At 37.4% G+C, this 21,586-nt stretch overlaps 1 protein-coding gene across 1 annotated transcript in view; it reads left to right on the forward strand.

Moving 5' to 3' along the window:
* Positions 1–21,586, forward strand: part of LOC137665761 (serine/threonine-protein kinase ULK4-like) — a 253,270-nt gene that overhangs the window by 86,959 nt on the left and 144,725 nt on the right. The window contains 7 exon segments of the mRNA XM_068405143.1: positions 4,177–4,204; positions 4,783–4,827; positions 4,927–5,015; positions 5,017–5,076; positions 8,975–8,993; positions 12,261–12,319; positions 19,569–19,573. Coding sequence (XP_068261244.1) covers positions 4,177–4,204; positions 4,783–4,827; positions 4,927–5,015; positions 5,017–5,076; positions 8,975–8,993; positions 12,261–12,319; positions 19,569–19,573 — 305 coding nt within the window.

The following is a 21,586-nucleotide window of genomic DNA, read 5'->3' on the forward strand; positions in this document are numbered from 1 at the left end:
TGAACACCAAATGTCAAGACTTTGGCCTTAAGCGCTGATTTGAAGAGCTCTGAAGCTCATTTTTAATCAAGGGAGAGATTTTTTAGGTCGGCAATGTTAACCATATTAAGGTAAGTTCTGTGGCCTTGACAAGAGGGTTAAGCCATATAAACACAGCCTAAGCTGTAGGGGATAACTGGTAAGTTTGGTTGTATGCTAGTTCATTAATATAAGATGGTTGCATGTACATGTTGAATTCGTCTTTGCTGACTAGCACAAGTGAATGGAAGTTTAGTTCTCTGTCATCATTCTTAGGGGTATCTTCCGCTAAACAGGGGTTTAGTGTATTGGATCCTTCCACTGTGAGCCCTTACAGGGTTGTAAGTGCTTCTTAGTGGGTACTTGTGGAGCCTGGACTTTGCTGGTGAGGTTAAGTAAAGCTGAGGCAGAGTGTGCTTGTTTCTGACAAAGCAGGCACATATATTTAGGGTGCAGGCCTTGGGTCTGACATCTCCTGAACAGTGGAGACAAGCAGAGGAGGACTGAAATTACAGTCTTCTCTTTCAAGCCCCTCCTTGTGAAGGGGGTGAATACTTAACTACTCCGAAACTGTGGCTTGTCTCTCTTTCTTTTTTGAGGGTTAAAGTAACATACAGACTTTACAGAAAAATTTCTATTAAAACTGTGCCTTGTTTTCAAAGACTCTGATTTTTGTAAGTAATAAAATACTGTAGGAAAGTGAGTGCAGCTTTTGCTAGGTGCTCATACCTCACTGGTAGAAATCGTGAACGCTATGGAGACAGATGTTCTGGGTTTGGATAGTATACTTGGATTTCCAAAATGTTTTTGACAATGCATTAGGTTATTTTTTCTGTTACATTCTGAGAGATTACTGGCCGTAGTAAAACACTGAGGAGCATGCTGAGACTCTTCAAATCCATCAGTGGCCGTTCTCTGTTACCTTCTGACAGATCAGCTTCTAACTAGTTAAAATTTACTAAGTAGAGAATAGAGATCAGTTTTTAAAAATTTAGGTGTGTTAAGAATGGTGCCTGACAAAGATCTGTGTGGCAACGTGTGCTATTTATAACTAACCCAGAAAAGGGAATGAATAGGGAGGTGACAGAACTGGCTGATGACTCTAATTATTCACAGTAGTGAAAATTAAAACTGACAGAAGAGTTGCAGAAGGTTTCAAGATATTGAGTGAAAGGACAATAAAATGACATGCAATTCAATACTGATAAATGTCAAGCGACACACGTGGGGAAAATCACTCCAACTATGCACAGTGCAGTGTCAGGCTCTAAACTACTTGTAACTGTTCTGGAGATCTTTTAGCATCCATTTTTCTATGAAAAAGCTTTATGCTCAACAGTAATCAGAAAGACAACTAGATTATTAGAAATGACTGGTAAAGATCAGGAAAAAAAAGCAGAAAAACGTCACTATGCTGTGGTAAGTCTGCGGTGCCCTCAAGCCTTGAATACTGGATGCAGTTGTGGTCATTCACTCTCAAAGGGAATGAAGCTTAACAAGAAAAAGTACAGCTCGATGATGCGAGGAGGGGACTGAGTAGATAAGAACTTCAGCTTGGAAACAAAATACTTGAGAGTGTAAAATTATGAATGACATGGGAAAGATGAATTGGAAATAATTATTCATGGTTTTCATAAAATAAGTGGATATCAAGTTAGCTGCTTTAAATAATCAAGGAAGTGCCTTTTCATAAGGCATAATTAAAGTGTGGAATTCAGTGCCGTAGGTATTGCACATGCTAAAAGTATAAATACATTAAGATAGGATTGGACAAATATCTGGGAGAAAAAGCTAGTAAGCATTAATTAAACAAAAATACAGGTACAGCATCAGCTCACGAAGTTCTTACTCAAGAGTTACGTTGCTAGAAACTAGAGTTGTGCTTTATGCTTGGACTGTTTCTCCTACTCTTTTTTCTACTTCTTTCCAGTTGTCAGAAACAGGATTACCAGGTTTGAGCTACTTTTTTTTTTGGTCCTGTAGATATGTATTATAGCTGGGAGATGTGCATGTAGCGTGTATGGAAGTTTCTAGATTTCATTGCTATTCTTGGGTACTGATACCAGCACAGTTGTGCAGCACAGCCTTTGAATGCCATCATTACGGAATTATACAATGGTGGCTTTAGGGATTGATCATGAACTGGATATCAGGCTATTTAGAAGATGGTAGAAACCCAGATATAGCTGTGATCAGATTTGAACTATCTCGTCTGTTTAGGCTTGAAGAAGTGTATTTCCCACTTTATTTTTTGTAAGGAATCTTGGTGATAAAGACTGAGAACAAGAAAAATATCTGACTACCTTCATGCATCTGTGGAGATTTGATTCCTGTAGATGTCAGCAGTCATTTAAAAGAAAAAAAAGTGAATCCTTTTTTGAGTATTCTTCTATTTGTTTTCAATCCCTCTAGAAAATGCCAAAATACTAATACCGTGCTTCCTGTATACATAACTTACAGAAACTTGTTCCAATTCACTGGTGAATTTATTAAAATATTTTATGTACTATTACACTTCAGTTTATTTCACCTCAATAATTACTTGTTTAGCTCATATCTTGGTTACAAAATTGTGTACGCATTAGTAAAAAACCAGTGACCCAGATGGCATGGAGAGAAGATGAGGGTTGCAGAGTTAGGAAGCATCTGAATTAAGGTCCATGTACAATTTAATACTTGCTTCTCCCTTCAGCATGTGCATTCTGATACGCTCGTGCATCACAAAATAATTTTCCAAAGGATTGGTGCTTCGTTTAGTTGATCTCCCCACCACACCGAACTGACATAAGACAAACACCTGCTATGGAGAATTTCATTCTAAACAGTTTCTTTGCCAAAACTGAGGTGCGTCTTAGAAAAAGGTCAGAAAAAGTTACTACAATTATTTAAGACCTAAAGAATCTTCTTTACAATGACAGTTTAAAATGAGTTTATCTTAGAAAAAGACTTATGACTGGCTTAACGACATTCACTGACGTGGAAAGGCTACTGTTAATACTAGATGACAGATTTGAAGTTTTAGAAAATTGAAGGTGCATCACACTGTTGTATACTGCCATCTTAATTGGTATCTGTCTGAATCGATGCCGCTGCTGCTGAGTGGATTCATAATATTCTAAATCCCTAGCATTGCTTCAGATAACTGAGAGCTGATTTTTCCTCTTTTCTGTCTCACCCCTGAAATTTACACCTTCCTCTTCATTTGAAAAGCATTGCAGTAGGTTTAACAGGTTTTTTGGGCTGGAAGACCTTAAGTACATACATTTTTTTAATCCTACTTCACAGGTATGTTATAACTGATAAATTACCATTGTGGAACAGTTTAGAAACCTGCACTAATGGAGCTGCTGGAGTGTAATGTAGTTTTATTATTTATCTTATTGCATATTAACTGGAAAGACCAGGAAATATTTCAAAATTATGAAATATTACAAAAGTCACAACATCTATGATATATAGCATTATCTATATAGGCGTAAAGGCTGTTTGTCCTTGCAAGAGTAGTTTGACTTCCATACCTCAAGCAGAGTCCTCTTTTATTGAAAGTATCTAACAAAGGCATCTTTTGGAATTTTTTTCAGAAGTGAAAGAAGCTAGACTAAATGAATCTTTTAATGTCAGAGACTAATTTAACAGAGACCACCAACTAACAGTGAAATAGTTGCTAATTGTAGTTATTGCTGACTAGAAGCTAACTTAATTTAGTGACCCCTTTTCATATATACTTGCAGCTTCTATAGATGTTTCTTAATAGTAGCTGCATAAATCTAGAGAAATTCTATCTTCTGGTATTAATCAATTAAAGAAAACACGTGGGGGATTATAACACAGTCTTGTTACACCAAATCCTGTCCATGGTGTAGTAAGAACCTACACAGTAATTTTATTTGTATAAAATAAATCCAAGGACAAGCTGTGTATCCATGATGCATACTTAAAAATTGCAGGGCTGTCCATCCATCCTCTCCCCAAAAGCAAAGCATGTCCTGTCTAAATCAATTATGACTTAAGACTTAGCGATTCGTTCTCTTATAGAGAATACTAATAATACACTGTTTTTGTACTATTAGATATATAAAACTGAGATATAGCCTAGTTTGCCATGAGTTGATTTCAGATGGAACTAAGCTGACTAGTCCTGTGACAGATGATTAATCTGTAACAATACACTCATGGACAATAAAGAGTTGACTGGATTATTTCTTTCGTATTTCAAATCTTAAGTCTGTAAATTTAAATTTTAATGGAAGACTCTGTGTTACCAGAATGGAAGGAGTTAAAATTTTATCAAAACTCTATACTAAGCTTAAAGATATTTCATTAGAGGTAGTACATCTGTCCTGATGTATTTTAGTTCTGTGCAGGTTTGTTTTAGAAGGACGTTCTTCTGCACTCTATTCGATGATTACTTTATGGATTAAGCATCAGGATTAATAGATATTCTAATACTCTCTTTCTTGGTTTCTTACATCTGCACTGAATTCTGCATTTTAAATTAAAATTCACTATCAATGAATGATACCAAAGTTACTCTTGTTTTCTATATAAAAGTACATAACTGTCCGTAACTCTGACAGTTTACCAAAGAGAGGTGAACTTGATGGCTTTATAAGTGTGATTATGGATGAATTTCCATGACTGTTCTTCTCTTTGATTAAGGGCTCTAGCAGTGGAATAAACATAGATGATAGCGTTTCTCTGTTCTATTTTTTCCCCTGTGAATAATCTAAGCCAGATCTTTCTAATTCTGTTTTATGGCTGAAGACTGTATCCTCGCACCACTAGTTTCTTTGGTCCGCAGTCAGAACGGTAAGTATATGGCCACATCAACTACAGTTTCCACAAATTCCCCATTTTGTTTTAATTAGACTTCAGTGTGGTCACATTCTTGGCACCTTTATTTTCAAGTGGAATGGAGGCTCTTCAGCTTGCGGTTGCTCTCACAAACCACATCACTGCTTTTAAGCCACGAAGGTCATGCTGAGGAGAAAGGGGAGGAGCCTCGACTCAAACAGCAAGCTTCTGTCTCTCGTTAGAGAGTCGCTGCTGCCTCAGTAAGTATAATATTGCTCCTGTAGTGGGGAATAATTTGATACTCAATCCGTTTCGACAGCGTATTTGTTTTAACTACCCCTTTTATGTTTAAGTGGCAAAACGAAAAGAGGAATAGCTATTACCTCTGCCCAACGCCTCTCTCGTAGGTTTATTTAGTACTTTGTCATATACAACACAAACACAACTTCTGTGTGACACTCATTTGTGATACTGTGCCTCTGGCTGCTCTTGGAGGGAAACAAGTTTTCCCCTAGCTTTTGGGCTGGGATTCAAATACTCCTCTTTGTTCCCCTAATAAAGTCAGACATTCTACAGCAACATCTTTTTGTCTATTTTGGATATTGTGCCTCATGTAAGATGTTCTGAAATCCTATGGAATGGCATATAACTTTTAAAAAAGGAATGGTACAGGATGGATTAGTCCTCCATGATCCACTCAGGGGTTATTGCCTCTAAATTACTGTCCTTTCCTGCTGCCCCAAGCAGCAGGAAAAACCCTACAGCAGAGTAGATGAAACTACAGCCTGTGGGCCAGATGTGGCCTGGAACTTCATTTATCTGGTTTATGGTCAAATGAGGCCTGTCGTGCAGGTGAGCATAAAGACAGCTCTCTGTGTTATGCACATGCATACTGTGAGCTGACAACATCTGTGAGTAGGGGAAGGAAAGCATGAACGCAGGATGAGTACAGTAAAGACGGCTCATCATTTATCTTTCACATCATTCTAATAATGTTACAGTGTATTTTAATGTGTGGTCCTCAAAAGTTAATAATTGTAAATACTTGGCTGCCCTAAGTGAGGAAATTGTTCCCCACCCCTACCTTAAGTGGCAGAAGGGGTGGAGGAATGGATGCTGGATTATGATCAGAAACACAGTGCCTTCCCCAAAAATGAGACTGTCTCTTGCTAATTGACCAATGTTCTTACAATTTGAGGACTAAATTTCTGTCCATGCAAGATATGTAATCTTTTCTCTGTGAGAGAGAATGGGAAAGGAAATCTTAGAGCTCTATAGAGAAGCTTATTTTCACACCTTTCTTCACACTGTTTTTTTTCACTGGGAAATATAGAATTTATTAAAATGGAAACTGAAAATGTTATTCTAAAAATAGAGTACATAGCATTATTAAGAGCTGTCAGATACTTTTCTTCAGATAGGGAAGACACCTGGAGTGCAAGCGAGACCAAGTTCTCTCCTTGCTCTGAATCTTACCCTTTGCAGACATGCCCATCTTACAAAATGTTTTTCATTGAACTGGGCAGGGGGTGGGGAGTGTCATGCTAATTCCAAACTAGAGGGGAAAACAGCCAGTATACTGCTGTCTCTAAGCTAATTAGCTCAATTGAGTGGCAGGGCTTTTTGGTCTGAGACCAAATATGATCTTACTTTGAGGATTTCTGTTGTGCTAGCTTTGCGTGCATTGCATTGTAGATGTATGAAAAAAGGGGTCTTGCAGTGGCTCATAATCTTGGTTCAGGCTTTAAGTATTTCCTGAATCAATTCTTTATCTCACCCGTAGAGATGATGATACTTGTATTTGAAAAGCACTTTGAGATTATCTCAAGAAAACAATAATTATTGAAGTTTATGATATTTGGAATATATTGGGACTTGGTATAAAGAAATTTTATCCTAGCTTAGGAGCATAGTAGAGCAGTATGTAAATCTTCCAGTGATTCAGAAAGAGTTAACTGGTGCCTGCATATTTAATGCATTGCTTGAACCTGTGATTTGAGCCAATCTCCAGTAAATGTGTTCACCTGTGGGGAGCAGGTAATCAAGGCAAGGCTGCACGGGGGGAAACAAAAAGCAGAGGAGGCTTGAGGAATTTCTGCAGGAAAGAAAACTCAAAGTCTATTTTGACTTGAAAGCCTCAAAACTCAGTTTGGAGAAGATTCAAAAAGAAACTAGGAAAAGACTAAAGCGTCTGCTTTGGATGTTAGAAAAGACACGAAAGGTAAGGGGTTTTTTCAACAGTGTTTCTGTGTATGGATAGGAAAATATTGATGGGAGGTCGGAATGAATCCTCATACACGCTGTACAGTTCCCCAAAGAAGCTTATCTGAATGCAAAGGGGTCTGGCCTAAATCTAGAGAGAAGGAGGTCTAAGATTCGATGTAACCTACTCGTGAGGATAACATAAAGCCCTATCCCAAGAGTAAGAGTTACTTGAAAACTCTGCGAGAGAAGCGAAAAGACAACTTGCCTGTATTTAGAGGCTGAAGAGATGTTTGCTGATGTTCAGTCTTCTGTTGCTGACAAAGGATAGGGCAGAGTGTGACTTAGCTGGAAGACAGTCAGGAGAGGAGGGGGAGGGATGCAATGGCTGTTTGTTCATGGGCAGTCTGTTTGGGGAAGTAGGTATTTCCACCCCTTTTAATTCTGCTTTGAAGAGCTGGTGAGTATGGAAGAGAGGGACATCTGGGTTTAACATGGGATGTTCTTTTTAAGGAAGGCTATAATGGTACTCATTTGTGTACATATTTCATTCCTATAAATATCTTCTACAAGTTAATTTGTTTAAATGTAGAACTGACCCAGGAAATAGAATTTTGGTTGCTATGCATGAAGGATAAATGGTCTTCATTTTGAGATACATGGAGGAATGCAGTGGTTGCCACTTTGTTCTCATCTTCTGCATCATCAATAAAACAGTAATTCCATTAAATATTTGCGCATCTGTAGATCAGAAGGTTAACTTCCTCACAGGATTCTGATGGAATTGAATGCAATTGTGTCATTATTTCGGTTCAATGAAAGGTTATTTTCCTGAGCGTTTCATAAACAAAATGAAACTTTCAGCTATAGAAAACGAATACAAGGCAAATGCTTTCTGTTACATATCAAGATTTTTTTTTTACCAGAAATTGAACTGTCAGCTCTTTTTCATTTAATTCGTGATATTCCTAATTATATATGATAATTTGAAATTTGAGCCAGAACCAGCAAAAGGAGAGGGAATGTGTAAATGAAGTTTTATTTCATTTGAAAGATTATGTAGCCTGTTCTTAGTAGACTGCCAAGCCAGTTCTGCAAGTACGAAGTCCAGGGTACTTCAGATAATTTGCTGATAAAATGTTTAGTCTTTTTTTAAGAGCTTAAGAGAATCCATATCCCCAAATCTCGAGGTCCTCTTGTCACTGTTGCTTATAGAAAAGATTGACAAAATCACTTCTTGCAGTGTAGTCCTAAGAGTTTACAGAACCCTTAAAGTGTTCTCTAAAACTGTTGTTACTAAATTGGTTTGTGTTTTGAAGTGACAGGGAAATCATTGAATGAACTCATTCATGTAACAAAGTATCTCAGCACAGAATATTTTCCCTTCGCAGGAGATTCATGTATTCATAGCTCCTAATGACCTTTATTCAGGAAATGTGTTTGTATTAATTGCTAAGACATTCATTTTAGTAATCAGCGTTTTCTCAAATGATATTTGGTTTGATGGATCACTGCACCTTGCCTTAGAAATATCCTTTACTAATGTTATCTTTGGGGGCAGTGGGAGGAACAGAGTTTCAAGTAAAAGGAAATAAAGTGAGACTGGTTTTTATTGAAACCTGAGGAATTAGGATTCTAAGTCTGCAGAATAGTAATAGTCTTTCTGAAAAGTAATACCCAGAAGGCTTAAAATTGTTTAAAGTGGACGTCATTTAGGGAAGGTATTGACGTGTTTATAATAAAACAAGTATATTGCCAAGTGTCAGATTTTTAAGCTAGCATGGCTGATTCCTTCATTATTCCTATTAGGAATTACCATTTTGGAGACCTAAATCCATGTCTTATGCAGTGAGCAGGTGACTTCTGGCACCTAAGTCACCTAATAGCGTCTTTGCTTGCCTCAAAAGATTTAGTCATGGATTCTGCAAAAAAATGCAAATAGTTCCAGTATGTTTGATAGGAATATGTATTGCTCTCGTGTGGAGCTTCCAGGATCAGTGTCTACTAAGGCATTATAGTATTTTCTTCTTTTATGACGAAAGGGTCTTTTTGATCACCAGTGAGAAGCAGTTTTCTTTCAGGAACTGGAATCTGTTATTTGTAAAGGAGAGATTTTAATCACTGAAGACATGAAGCCCACACTGACTTCTGAGTGGTTAATTGTGTAGATTCTCCGATGCGGTTTGCAACTCTACGACAGCACATTCAGGCTAATACGTAGTAGCCGTGACACGTTGCCCATAGGCTGTGTGCTTGTGTGGGAACGTCAGCCCCTGTGAAGGAGCTCCCACAGGCTACATCAAGAATGCACAGCGGGTGTGCTTCACCCTCCTCCTCTTAGAGTTGTCCACAGCAGAGAAGTGGCCAGAAAGCACCACATCACCTTCTAGATTTCCTTCCTGTGTAAATCAGAGTGCTGAGGTGTGGTGCCTGGGGAGAGAGGATTTGGATTCCAGTGAAGAACTAGCACACAGTAGGGTACATGCCAACACCCAGGTAGTGGGAAGTGATCCAGATGCCTCAGTTTAGGCAGCACTAAGGATCTCAAGATGTGAAGTAAAATTCTTTGTAATTTGCTTGATTCCACCCCTTCCGCCATCAGAACCCAAAAAGAAAAAAATGTAGTGGAAGTGTTTTGTTGCACAAAACGTGATAACCTACCACATTTTCCTACAAATCATCCTTTCATTTGTACTTGATTAATTCTTCATGGTTTTTCTTTTGCAAAGAACAGATCTATGATTCCAATTCTATTACTTCCACGTGTTAGAGTAGCACTATTTGTAATCAAAGACACTGTTTTACACGGCTGAGTCTGTGGGGTTTTTTACGCCTACATCTCTTGTATCCTATTGCCCTCCAGATACATTTGATTTAAAGAAAATAAAAATAGCCCTGTTTGTTGGGTGGACTTTACTGGAATGTTAGCAGCAACAGCAAGGTCTGTTTTGGTTTTCAGCAACCTTTTTCCCTTACCAAGTTTTCCATTAGGTGATATTTGGAAATGCTTCGTAGAAGTTTTTCTTACAGTTTTATCTTTGCTGCCGTAGCTCTCAGTAAACATTGCTTTGAACTATTTTTGTGTTGTTCGCTTCCATATTGCTTGTAGAATGGAAGTATGCTGTAGTTAAAGCACTGGTTTTTGAAATTTGAAATAAAACTAAGTAAAATATTTTGAGAAAATCACCATGTAAACAAAATATAGAGCATAATCGGATATAAGTTGTGTGATGGTCTTCCTGAGCACCCAGTAAATCTTCTGCCTAATATTTTGAGGCGTGGTTTCTACTTGCCTCTTGAAGATTAGATTTTTTAATATACGAAAATGTGTAATGTAGATCAATAAGTCATATGCATATAGACAAAATGCATTTTAAAATATATATTTAATATAATTTATATTTATAAAATGCATATGTTTTATATATATTATTGCATATTTTATAATTCTGTATTTCTAAAAAACTACACATTCTCTGTTGTTCTGGGTTATTTCTGTTTAAATTATTTTTTTTTCCATTAGGAATTAAAAATAATTTAGGTTTCACTATCACACTGCTTTGACTAGCGCTTAGGAGATTGTTTTAAATCTTTGGAGAGTATCTGTTATAGAACACAATCTTATGTCCTTTGTGCCAATTTTATATGATCCTGGTTATTTTAATACGGATTTAGCCAATGAAACGCTAGGGACAAAATTGTAAGAATTTCACCATTCAAATTGTCATTAAAATCTTAAAAAAAATTAATCATAGAACGGTTTGGGTTGGAAGGGACCTTAAAGATCATCTAGTTCCAACCCCCCTGCCACAGGCAGGGACACCTTCCACCAGACCAGGTTGCTCAAAGCCCCATCCAACCTGGCCTTGAACACTGCCAGGGAGGGGGCAGCCACAGCTTCTCTGGGCAGCCTGTCCCAGTGTCTCACCACCCTCACAGGAAATAATTCCTTCCTAATATCTAATTCCACCCTCTTTCAGTTTAAAACCGTTCCCCCTCGTCCTATCACTACATACCTTTGTAAAAAGCCCCTCTCCAGCTTTCCTGTAGCCCCTTCAGGTACTGGAAGGCTGCTAGAAGGTCTCCCTGGAGCCTTCTCTTCTCCAGGCTGAACAGCCCCAACTCTCTCAGCCTGTCTCCAGAGCAGAGGGGCTCCAGCCCTCTGATCATCTCCGTGGCCTCCTCTGGGCTCGCTCCAACAGCTCCGTGTCCTTCTGATGTTGGGGGCCCCAGCGCTGGACGCAGTACTCCAGGTGGGGTCTCATGAGAGCAGAGTAGAGGGGGAGAATCACCTTTCTCGAACTGCTGGTCATGCTCTTTTGATACCAAAAACGTTACTAATAATACCAAGCAATTATTATTTGTATTGATTATTAATTATATTAATAATAATACCATACAACAATAATACCAAAACATTATCAAAACTGTTGCCCAGCTCAGCATATTTATACTGGGACAAGGTGATGTGTTTGTAAAAGGTTTAGACCAGTCAATTCACTTAAAACTGTTCAGTTTTTCTGCAAATATAGCTACCCCTTTAAGTTCCTAAATAGAAAGTTTCATGTTTGGTACAGGTACACTCAGTATGTTTAAAAGTATCTTAATGTCTGTCTCTTCTTCTTCCAAAGTTTAGGAATAAATGGAAGCTTCCAAAGGGCAAAGCTCATTGAAAGCAGCAGCTGCCACTTTGTGGGAAATTCTGGGCCAAAGTGGAAAATGTAATCTTTCACAAAGCTAAATACTCCATTTAGTTTTGATTTTTAACATAGAAGTTAAAGTTAACAAAACAGCTGAAAGGCTAAAAACTGAGACCAAACTTTAGAGATCTTTCAAAAATTTATATAAAACGCAGAAATGTTTTATTTTTTCCAGAGTTACTATTTTCTGATAGGAAATTGTTCTAGTGAAATATCAGTAAATGCATGAATGAGGACATCTGGCTTGAAGTGTAAATTTCTCTGGGCTAATGAATTGTTGTGTTACAGCTGAATTTCTCTCCTTCCCAATTGTATGTGCAGACAGGCTCTCATTAAGGCAGCAATCTGTTTGCCTCTGATTCTGAGATTATTTTGCTTCCCCAAACTGATATTATCTATACAGGAAAATAGTAATGAGGGTAAGATGTTAATTGGAAGGCAACTCCAATTTGTGATGGAAAAAAAAAGAAGTGGCATAGAACTTAAACTGTATTTGTTGATAGTGGTAAGGAAGCATCTCTCTCACGTATGTGTGCACACAGGCAGCTATTCCTCTTCCCAGATATGCCCAGAAAATCAAGTTGCTCTTACACTCACCACTGTCTGTTTGTGGTGTATGACAGTGTTATGGCTAAGAAGTCACTGTGTACCGTACTGTCTTGCTTTGACTGATTGAAATGAGCACAAGATTAAAAAAAAAACAAACCGTAAGTAAGGAAATTGAATTTGTTTTCCCAGTGTTTTTATTACAACAGATGAAAACATCCTCTTCTAGTCTTCTATGATGCTACTGTGAACAGTGCTTTAGTACACTAAGTAGATAAAAATGGACTAGGAAATCGAGTGGCTTGAGATTTTTAAATGGTTTGAATACACTAAATGTACTTAATTGTATTTTTATTGTATAGAAGCAGTTTATGCTTGTCTCCATTTAGCCCGCACCCGGGCTAAACAATAACCAGTTGTTCTATCACCCAAGACCCTCCCCAGCTGAGAAAGGGAATGGAGAAAAGGAGGGAGACTCGTGGGTTGAAATTTTAAACAGAGTTAATAAAATAAAAACCTATATCGATGCTAATACAAAAGAGACAAATTTATACTCAGCCCATAGAGTGGTGGCAAGTCCCTCCAGGGATCACAACCGTTGAGAAGAGAGGAGAAGGAGAAAGAGGAAGGGAAGAAGAGAGCAGAGCACAAATAGCCCCCCCCATCCCCATCCAGCTTTCCCATTTATAGTGACCCTGAGTTAATGTCACAGCACACACCTGTGGGCCAGCCTGGGGCAGCTGCCCTGGCTCTCACTGCTGATGGCCTTGATCACCACACCACAGCTGGCCACAAAATGTAACAGAAAAGTGATTCTATAGTTTTATCCCCACGAAACCAGGACAATGCTACTGCAGGATTTTATGTATTATACAAGCAAATAGTACAGCTTGCTGTTTTTATAATTAACTACAGATACTCTAATACTTTAAGAGTTATACAAAATATTTCTGTAACTAGAACACTAGAGATTACAGCAGATCTGTTCCTCTGCCTAATCTGTATATGTGCCCTTATGCTCTATGTAGGTAGATTGTGGATGCACACTCATTCTCATGGTTTTCTTACTGCAGACAGTCCTTTTCTTAATATTATTAAAGAGCAGCTGTGGATACCCAATGAATTATTAACGATGTTAAATACCAGTGTATTTGGTACTGTTAATTAAGGATGGACTACTAGATTCCACATACTAACACATCTGTAATTGTTCTGTTTCTCACATATCTTACTGGCTCTCTTTTACTTTCACTAAATAATCTCTTTGGCTAGATTTCTGAAGGAGTGGGGTCTATGCAGTTCTCTTGGTCTGCCTTCTTCCTGAGTCTTTGACTTGCCAATAACTTTAGCTGGAAGTAGCCGATGCATCAAAAGTGTGACAGAGGTGAATAATGTATTCATATTTGCACAAACTGCTAGTGAACAAAATGGGATCCAAGTATGTACTATAGTGAACAGTAGATCACAATTGATTCTGTTTTGATTTAATGGCTAATTAATCAGTATGCGTAGAGCTCAGAATTACTCAAGGCGTATACTCTCTTTTGCCCCTTTCATTAGGCACTTGGAAAGTATCTGCGATTATTGTGATGGGAAGTAAATAAGTAACATTGGACACAAATCCTTTGGGATCAAATTTGTTCTTTGTGGAGAAACTCTACTGTATTTTAGTACTGATGACAGTGATGCGAGTCACTTTTCATTGAGTTTCTGTGCCTTCTCCAAGCTTACATTTCGTCCCCAATGCCTGGCTTTCAAGGATGGATGCTTTCTGCTGTGACTTTCTTTAAATGAATAAAAGTGGTGGTAGCAGAAAGGTTGTAGAAAGACAAAATGTTAAATTAGTATTTACCTTATTGTTTCCACATCTTTCAAAAATAATAACTATTATTATTAACCTGAGTGAACTGGGAGGAGGATGACGGCTGCTGTGTTTTCTTTAGTTTGTTCCGTACGAGAGCTTGTTCTCAGACGTGTTCACCTAATGCATTCTCTCTTTCTTGCTCCCTTTTCTTTAATCCTGGCCATTTTTCTTGTCTCTCACACTTATCTTTCCTCTTCTTTCCATCCCTTCAGTCTTTTCCTGCGTGCTTCCCGACAGAGGCATCCGCATTTGAGCAGTTCTTATTTTAGCGCTTGAAAGGAGACAGATGCGTTCCAGTCTCTTGTTTCGTTTTTTTCATAGCTGATACTGTAAGTCAGCTAATGTATTGTGATATCAGAGGAAAAAACATTCCATCTTCTCTTACCATTTTTTCTACACTTATTTTCTATTGCAGGTAGTTTGTTCTATATGGCAGAGGCACAGATATTCAAATATTATTATATTTTTAATGTCTTATAAGCTTACGATAAAATACCGCTAATGTACGATACATATTTTGAATGCCTTTAATAACTGATATTTTGTAAGAATACAAAATAAATACCTTGTAATCTTTGGCATTGCTCCACTGTTGGGGTTGTTTTTAACATTCTATATTCTGGGAGCTCTTTCACGCTATTGCTTTTCAGTTTAGCAGTGGAGAATTCTAATGATATCCCGTTAATGTGCTGCAGAATTACACGTCTCACACACATGAATTCCAGCATGTGTAAGATGGTGGCTGTAAAAAAACTTCAATGTGTTTCTGTGAGCACATTAAGTATTTGGACGTCTGATCATATGAGCATCCACTGGAAGAAAATCCAGTTTCAGAGAAGGATGAGTGTTTTCTTGTTTGTTTTTACCTTAATAGGTTAGAGTATAAATGAGTCAGGTGTTTCGCTTATATACTTGTTTTTACATCAAGCAACAATTGCTGTCTGATACAACCTCACCTAGAGTTTGTTTACTAAGAAAACAGCAGATATTGGAAGGACGAGCTTTGAACAGAATTTATCCCTCAGTTGCCTATTTTATTCTTGGCTTAAAGCTAATAGTCTGACTTTAGGAGTGTTAATAGAATCCTGTTGTGGCTCTCCTAAATATCTATTGGCTTGTTTTCTTCAAGAATTATTAATGTTTATGTGGACGTTATGTGGACATTAAAACCAGTGTGAGAATTAATAGCAGAGTTCATCTTTAGCTATTTTGAGACTGATGATTTTTAAAAGAAATCACTGATACTGAGGAAACATGTAGCTTCAGTTCATGATTAATCTCTGGACTACTGGAAATTTGCATTAGGAGGTTTTTTCCCTTTGTTAATGACTCTTGGTGGATTGTACTTGTGTAAGGAGTTGTTGGAGGAACTGAACTTCTCACAATGGGGGCAACTGTCTGCAGCAGGGTGAGATCTGATGTAACTGTGCAAAGTCAGCAAGAGCAGTACCATAAGATGCCTTGTCATTTGTGTGTTTATCAACTTAATGCGTAGGTTAGATGGACGGATAGAAAGTCAGACATAATCTATTTGTTAAGGGTTGGGGTTTTTTTGGTTCCTGCTTTCAGTCTTGTACACTGTTTTGCTGTGGTCTGTAATGATGAGATTGCTAGATTTTCTAGCAATGAGGAGTTGATGTGAGTTTCTTAGTTTCGTTAGTATGGTACGTCGATGAGCCCTTCTTAAATGTTTTGACTATTGTAAGGTATTTTATACTGTGCCTGCTACAGGGAACTTATACTGGATCACGATTCTTAACTTGGGTCTTGGCCTTATAGAGAAGGTTATGAAATGTAGCTATATATTTTGCTATGTGCTCTTTTATGCAGCTGCTTGACTTACTTTTAGTCAGAAACTTATAGCATTTGATGACAATGTAACCGAAAGCTAAACACTCGAAACTATGGAGTCTGATTTTTCTGGGTCGCTAAAATAGACATCTTTGGTTGTAAGGAAGTGAGACAGTAAAGGAGATAGAGTGGAGGTGAGGGGAGTGTCAGATATTGCATCAGATAATAATCATGAGAGTGGGACACATTCCAGTATTCTGTTATTAAGGTCATTTCCTGAGGGAGAAAAAATAATCTAAAAACCAGTGGTGTGACCCTTCTTAAATTTATGGTGGATTGAAGGACAGGAGACTAACTTAAGGAATCTTCCCCACCTCCTGTCCTCACTGTAAATTTCCCAGACAGACATTAGGCACTGCTGTAGGAAAAGGAGAAAAGGTGGCAGAGAAGAGCAACAGAAAATCTGCTTCTAAATGCCACAGATCTAGTACCTGTGAAGAAGATAGATGGATTGACCTTGTACACCGCAACAGGTTGTCTTGACTAATTGAAGTAACTCTTCATCACAATGTCTTTGGAATCATCCAAGAATGGTCCAGTTTTCAAACTTCATTTGAGCTACTCTTCGTAGTGGTACATCATCTATTAAAGACCATTAAGGTGCATTTTAGAGTCGTGTTAGTAATGGATTGATCCTCTTATCATACATCGTGATGTTCTACATTAGCGTTTGTTTACATTTCAGTATATTCTGAAATGGTCTAATATCCTTGCCCTTGATTTCAAAAAAACAAACAGTAAAAATACCCCAAACTCTCTGGAGTTCAGTGTGGTGCTTTAATTGGTTTGTGTTGCTAGAACTGTGATTCAGTTCACAAGCCGCTTGTTAGCATTGTGCATAGATTATCTTCGAACCTGCTGTAGTTTCTTTGCCATTATACTAGAGGGCTAGCACCAGTTCCTGGTATTGATTAATGTGGGCTTACATTAATGGCTTTAAAAACTTTGTTCTTCTCATTAGTCGTTTAGTTTTCTAGTTTAAGGTTGAAGTGCTCCCTTTAAAAAGTAGATCTATTTGCTTCTAAATTACTTCCCCGTTTCTTACGTGTTTTCTTGTTCTCTGTAATGAATACAAATAAGATAATATGGAGTAGTTCTGGTAACAGGTAAGCCTGTAGGGCCTAGTCCAGCTGAACTGAACAGTAGAACTGCATGTTAGAGGTGTAGCACATTACGGAGAAAATCACAATGCAGATGGATTGAGAGAGATTGTCAGAGGATGATGCAGTTTTATTAGAACTTTGGGGAATATTTATGTAGATTTTAACCTGATTCTGATTACACTAGCCTCACAGTCTATGAAAATGGAGTTGTAAAACCCTCATTTTGTTGTTAGAGAAATAATGCTAATATAAACCAGCAAAGAATTCATATGATCTTTGTTATTCCTGTTATTTGGTATAATAGTTGCATATATCCGGCTTTACTGAATAACACCAGGCAGAAAAACTTACCCAGAAACAGGCTCTTGAAATGTTGTGTGTCAGCTAATAGCACTGTTGTCAAGTTACACAACATTGTAATTCATATCAAAGGCAGTAGTCAGAGTTCGTTATTGCAAATGAGTCCTCATAGCCTAGTTGTGTACTGACTGTAATACTAATCACCACTTTTAATGTAAAACACAACTCCTTAGTGTTCCATTTTATAAAAGTTCCCCTTTAGTAAAGAAATTAGCTATTAACCTTATACCTGTAATTTTGTTTCCTCTTTCGTGTTGCTGATCAATTGCTGAAGGTGTAAGTTTTAAAAATGCGAGGCTATTTGATGTTACTGTTAATCAATTCTTGAAAAAAGTCATTTTGTAAGGTTCACGTATTTACTCCTTTAATGTAAAGCATTAAACAGAAGGAGGAAATACCATTCATTCTTGGTTATTTTTACTTTCAATAGTGAGTTTTGCCATTGTGAATATAAATAGCAAATAAAAAGGTAAGCAGGTAATGAGAAAGGGTCAGCTGGTTAGGGTGCTACAGCTGGAGCTGCAGACGAGGGAATTCAGTTCTGCCACAAATCCTCTGTTCAGCATGAAGCAAATCTAAACCACGACCCAATCCATTGTCTTGTGTTCAACTGTAGGTGCCCAGAGAAGACTATAGGAAGAAGGCAAGTGAGTGGCAATAATTTCTGCAGGCTTTCTCAGCCCCCTGAGAGTTTTCTTTGCAGAAGCCATAGTAAGAAGACATGGTGTTCTGTAGATAGTAGCTATTGATGAGTAATTTTCACTTCATTTACAGTGAGTTCAAAAAGATACTTGACAAATAACTTTCAACATTTATAGTTATTCCATAGCATAATCACCTGCATATGAAGATTGATTATCTTTAGGGGTTTTCTTTGGATTTCTTTACTGTGTCACTTGCCACTTAATGTGATGCCATCGAGTTCTTACAGTGAAAAAGCAGCACATAGCTACTTCATAAATTTCTGGCATATTGTCGTCCTTTAGCTGTACCTTTTGCAATCTGAACAGTCCTGCCTATTTTTTAAGAGCCTTTAGTAAGGGGTCCTTATAAAATACATTTTGAAAGCTCAAGAATACTGTGTCGACCAGCTTTCCTTTGTCCATATGCTGACTGACTTCTACAAAGATCTGTCATGGATTTGACATTTCATCGCTTTAAAATGAACGTCGTGGTTCTTGCTCTGTGAAGTGCCTACCAGTTCTGTTCTTCAGAATAGCTCCTACTAATTGTTCAGCTTAGAATGTCTGTAATACCCAGATTTTCACCCCCCGTCTGACTTTTCTCAAAAGTTAGTATCCGATAACATCACGTTTTCTGTCTTTTAAATCTCTCTTATGAAAGCAGAGATGAAACCTTAAACAAGGTACGCACTTTGATCTCGCTTTGCCAGATGATGAACTGAAAAAAAGGTGGACAAAGTCATTCTCTCCTTCTGTGATCTAATAAACCTCTAATTCTTTTCTCTTCAGTGGGAGAGCTTCACAAAGAGAGGTTGGAGCATAACCCTCTGTAGAGTGAACATAGCCTACTGACTAGCTAGATTTCCCTGAAGAGAGAAGGCTGGGTTTGAGGAAGAGATTTGGAACCTGGGTCTCTCTTACACTTCTAAGGAAGACATTTGGTAACCATTAAAACAAAACACAAGAAAAACCCAAAACTACCCTTTTTAAAAAGAAAAGAACACAAGTGAGTAATATATGAGACTGTGAATCCTAAATGGGTATTGATTACTGAACCTGGAAGACAGGAGCATTTTAAGCCTTCATATTGGCTAGATCAGCCAAATCCCTGCTCAGTGTTCTGAATATTGCAAATTTGATTTTAGGCCCATATTCTCCACATATATAAAGATAGATGCTTTTACTTTTTATGACTGGAAATTCTAGGACCATGAGGACACCTAAATCCTCATGCAGATCCAACTCAGAAATGCTACTATTCCCAAATGTTTTCTCAACGGTTTTTTGCTCATGCTTTTTTTAATAGAGAAATAAGTATAGTTTAGATAGTTTTTTGTGTTGTTGTTTTTAAATGGAGGAAATATTCAGAGGACTAAAAGGTATCCTTGTTATTGTAACACTGAGTAGTAGTGTTCTACCTGCTTACAATTTCATTAAATTAGTATAGATAAGGTTGTTTTATAGCGGTGTAGTTAATATTTATTAAAAGTAATTTTTAAAAGCTTCATTTTTACCTAGATTTTTTTTTCAGCTCAGGATGGATTTGCCAGTTGTGTCTTCTTTCTTTCAGTAACAGAAAAGAGGTTTGGATTTTTAGCAAGTTCCAAAATGTTTACCTATTCTCCGTCCCTAGGGACTGTGCCTAGAAAGAACAGTTAGAGGTAATCACATAGTGCAAGAACTGCAGTCTCTACACAAATTAAAATCTGAAAAGTTGATCTTAATTCAGATTTTAATTCCATTGTCGAATGGATGCCTTAAATTCACTTTAATGGCTCTTTTCCTCCTTTAGATATTCCTTAGTTATTTTTAAAATAGTCTAAGAGATGCTTGATTATAAGTGCTTCTGAAGAAATGGTCTTGCTTTGCAGAAGGCTTGCCAGTCTTCTGTTGCATCTCTCTTTCAAACTTCTGTCCATTCTTCAGAGATTGTGACAGCCCTTTTGTCATGTAGTAGGATGAAGTTTCAGTAGGAATTGAGAACACTTCAAATCAGTGTTATTTGACTGCCTGAAGAAGCGATCTCTGGTGTGTGAACTGGGACTTTTGCTTTTATCTCACCCACTCCCTTCCATTTGTCCCTGGTCAGCCATCTCTCTATTAATCCAAAGGGTTTTTTTTAATTTTAAATTCAGTAAGAACTTTTTTTTTTGGGCAGGGGGGGATATGTAGAAGGATTTACAACACTGTAGACTGTATTTTAGAACAGGCCCCAAACCCACATAATGTCCTTTATGCTGTCTTCCTTGCTTATTTCTGTGTCATGATCTGCTGGAAATGTAGAAAGAGAGGAGTCTCAAATGAGTTAGGTTGGAAGGTGTAAAGGCCTACTTACCTTCCTTATTTAGTGAAAGCATAGGTCAGTAATTTAGCAGATGAATGTGTTTATGTTTACACCTTAGAGATCACCTTTCAAAAAACTGTATGGGTTCAGAAGCTTTCATTAACGTTATCTGACTAACGAAGTGTTGGAAGTCTGAGGTGTAAAGTTGAATCCTTCGCTGTCTTGGAAATATTCCAAGATGACTGGTAGAGTGTTGATTTTGTTTGTGAATGAAGTACTTTCTCATCCTCATTCTTTTTTTTTTTTTAACAGATTCTGTTTATAATTTCTTAGGGATAAGAATAATAACCAAAGATCTTGGTTGATGCAAAAGACTAATTGCAGTCCTTATTTGTGCAAATAGTTCTGCATGAACGCTCTCAGGCATGAGACAGCTTAGCTATAGAAGGCCAGAAGGAAGAAAAAACTTGCTTGACATACTATTGTGTTTTACATATCATACAATCAGTAGAGTATCTCAGATTGGAAGGGACCCATAAGGATCATCAAGTCCAACTCCCTGCTCCTCGCAGGCCTACCTGAAACAATCATATGACTGAGAGCATATGACTAAATGTTTTTTCAGAATCGTCTGAAGCTTTTTCATATATCAATGCAGTTAAAATTATTTAGCAAACGATGATTTTGCATTTAAGGAATTGTATCTACTTCGGGCTGAAATCTCAGTCAGGCTTGACTTTAAAGTTGTAAATACAAAAATGCTTAAAAAAAATTTTAAAAGGCTTTGGAAAAGTATCTGAGGTATGATGGAAATAACTTGTCTACCCAGCTATTGATTTATTCTAGACCATATTATAATTTCGTGAAATGTCAAGACGTATTTTATGTTAGATAAAAATCTGAAAATTAACTTTAAAACTTTAATGCAACTTTTATTTAACGTAATGTTTAAAAGTAACAGAATGGGAGAGAGGGCTTGCCTTCAAACAAGTCTCTAAAACTCGAGGAAGAATGGAATTGTTTTTCTTATTTTCCAGTTGGGTACAATAACAGTCTAAAATATGCAATCACAACCTGGCAAAAACTTCAGAAAATATTAGTCTTCAAGCTTTAATCAGCAACAACATCAAAAAGGCTCTGCTAAAAAAAATGGGTTAGGATCCTTAAAGGAAGTAAGATTT

Source organism: Nyctibius grandis, chromosome 7, assembly GCF_013368605.1.
Source record: "Nyctibius grandis isolate bNycGra1 chromosome 7, bNycGra1.pri, whole genome shotgun sequence".
NCBI lineage: Eukaryota > Metazoa > Chordata > Aves > Nyctibiiformes > Nyctibiidae > Nyctibius > Nyctibius grandis.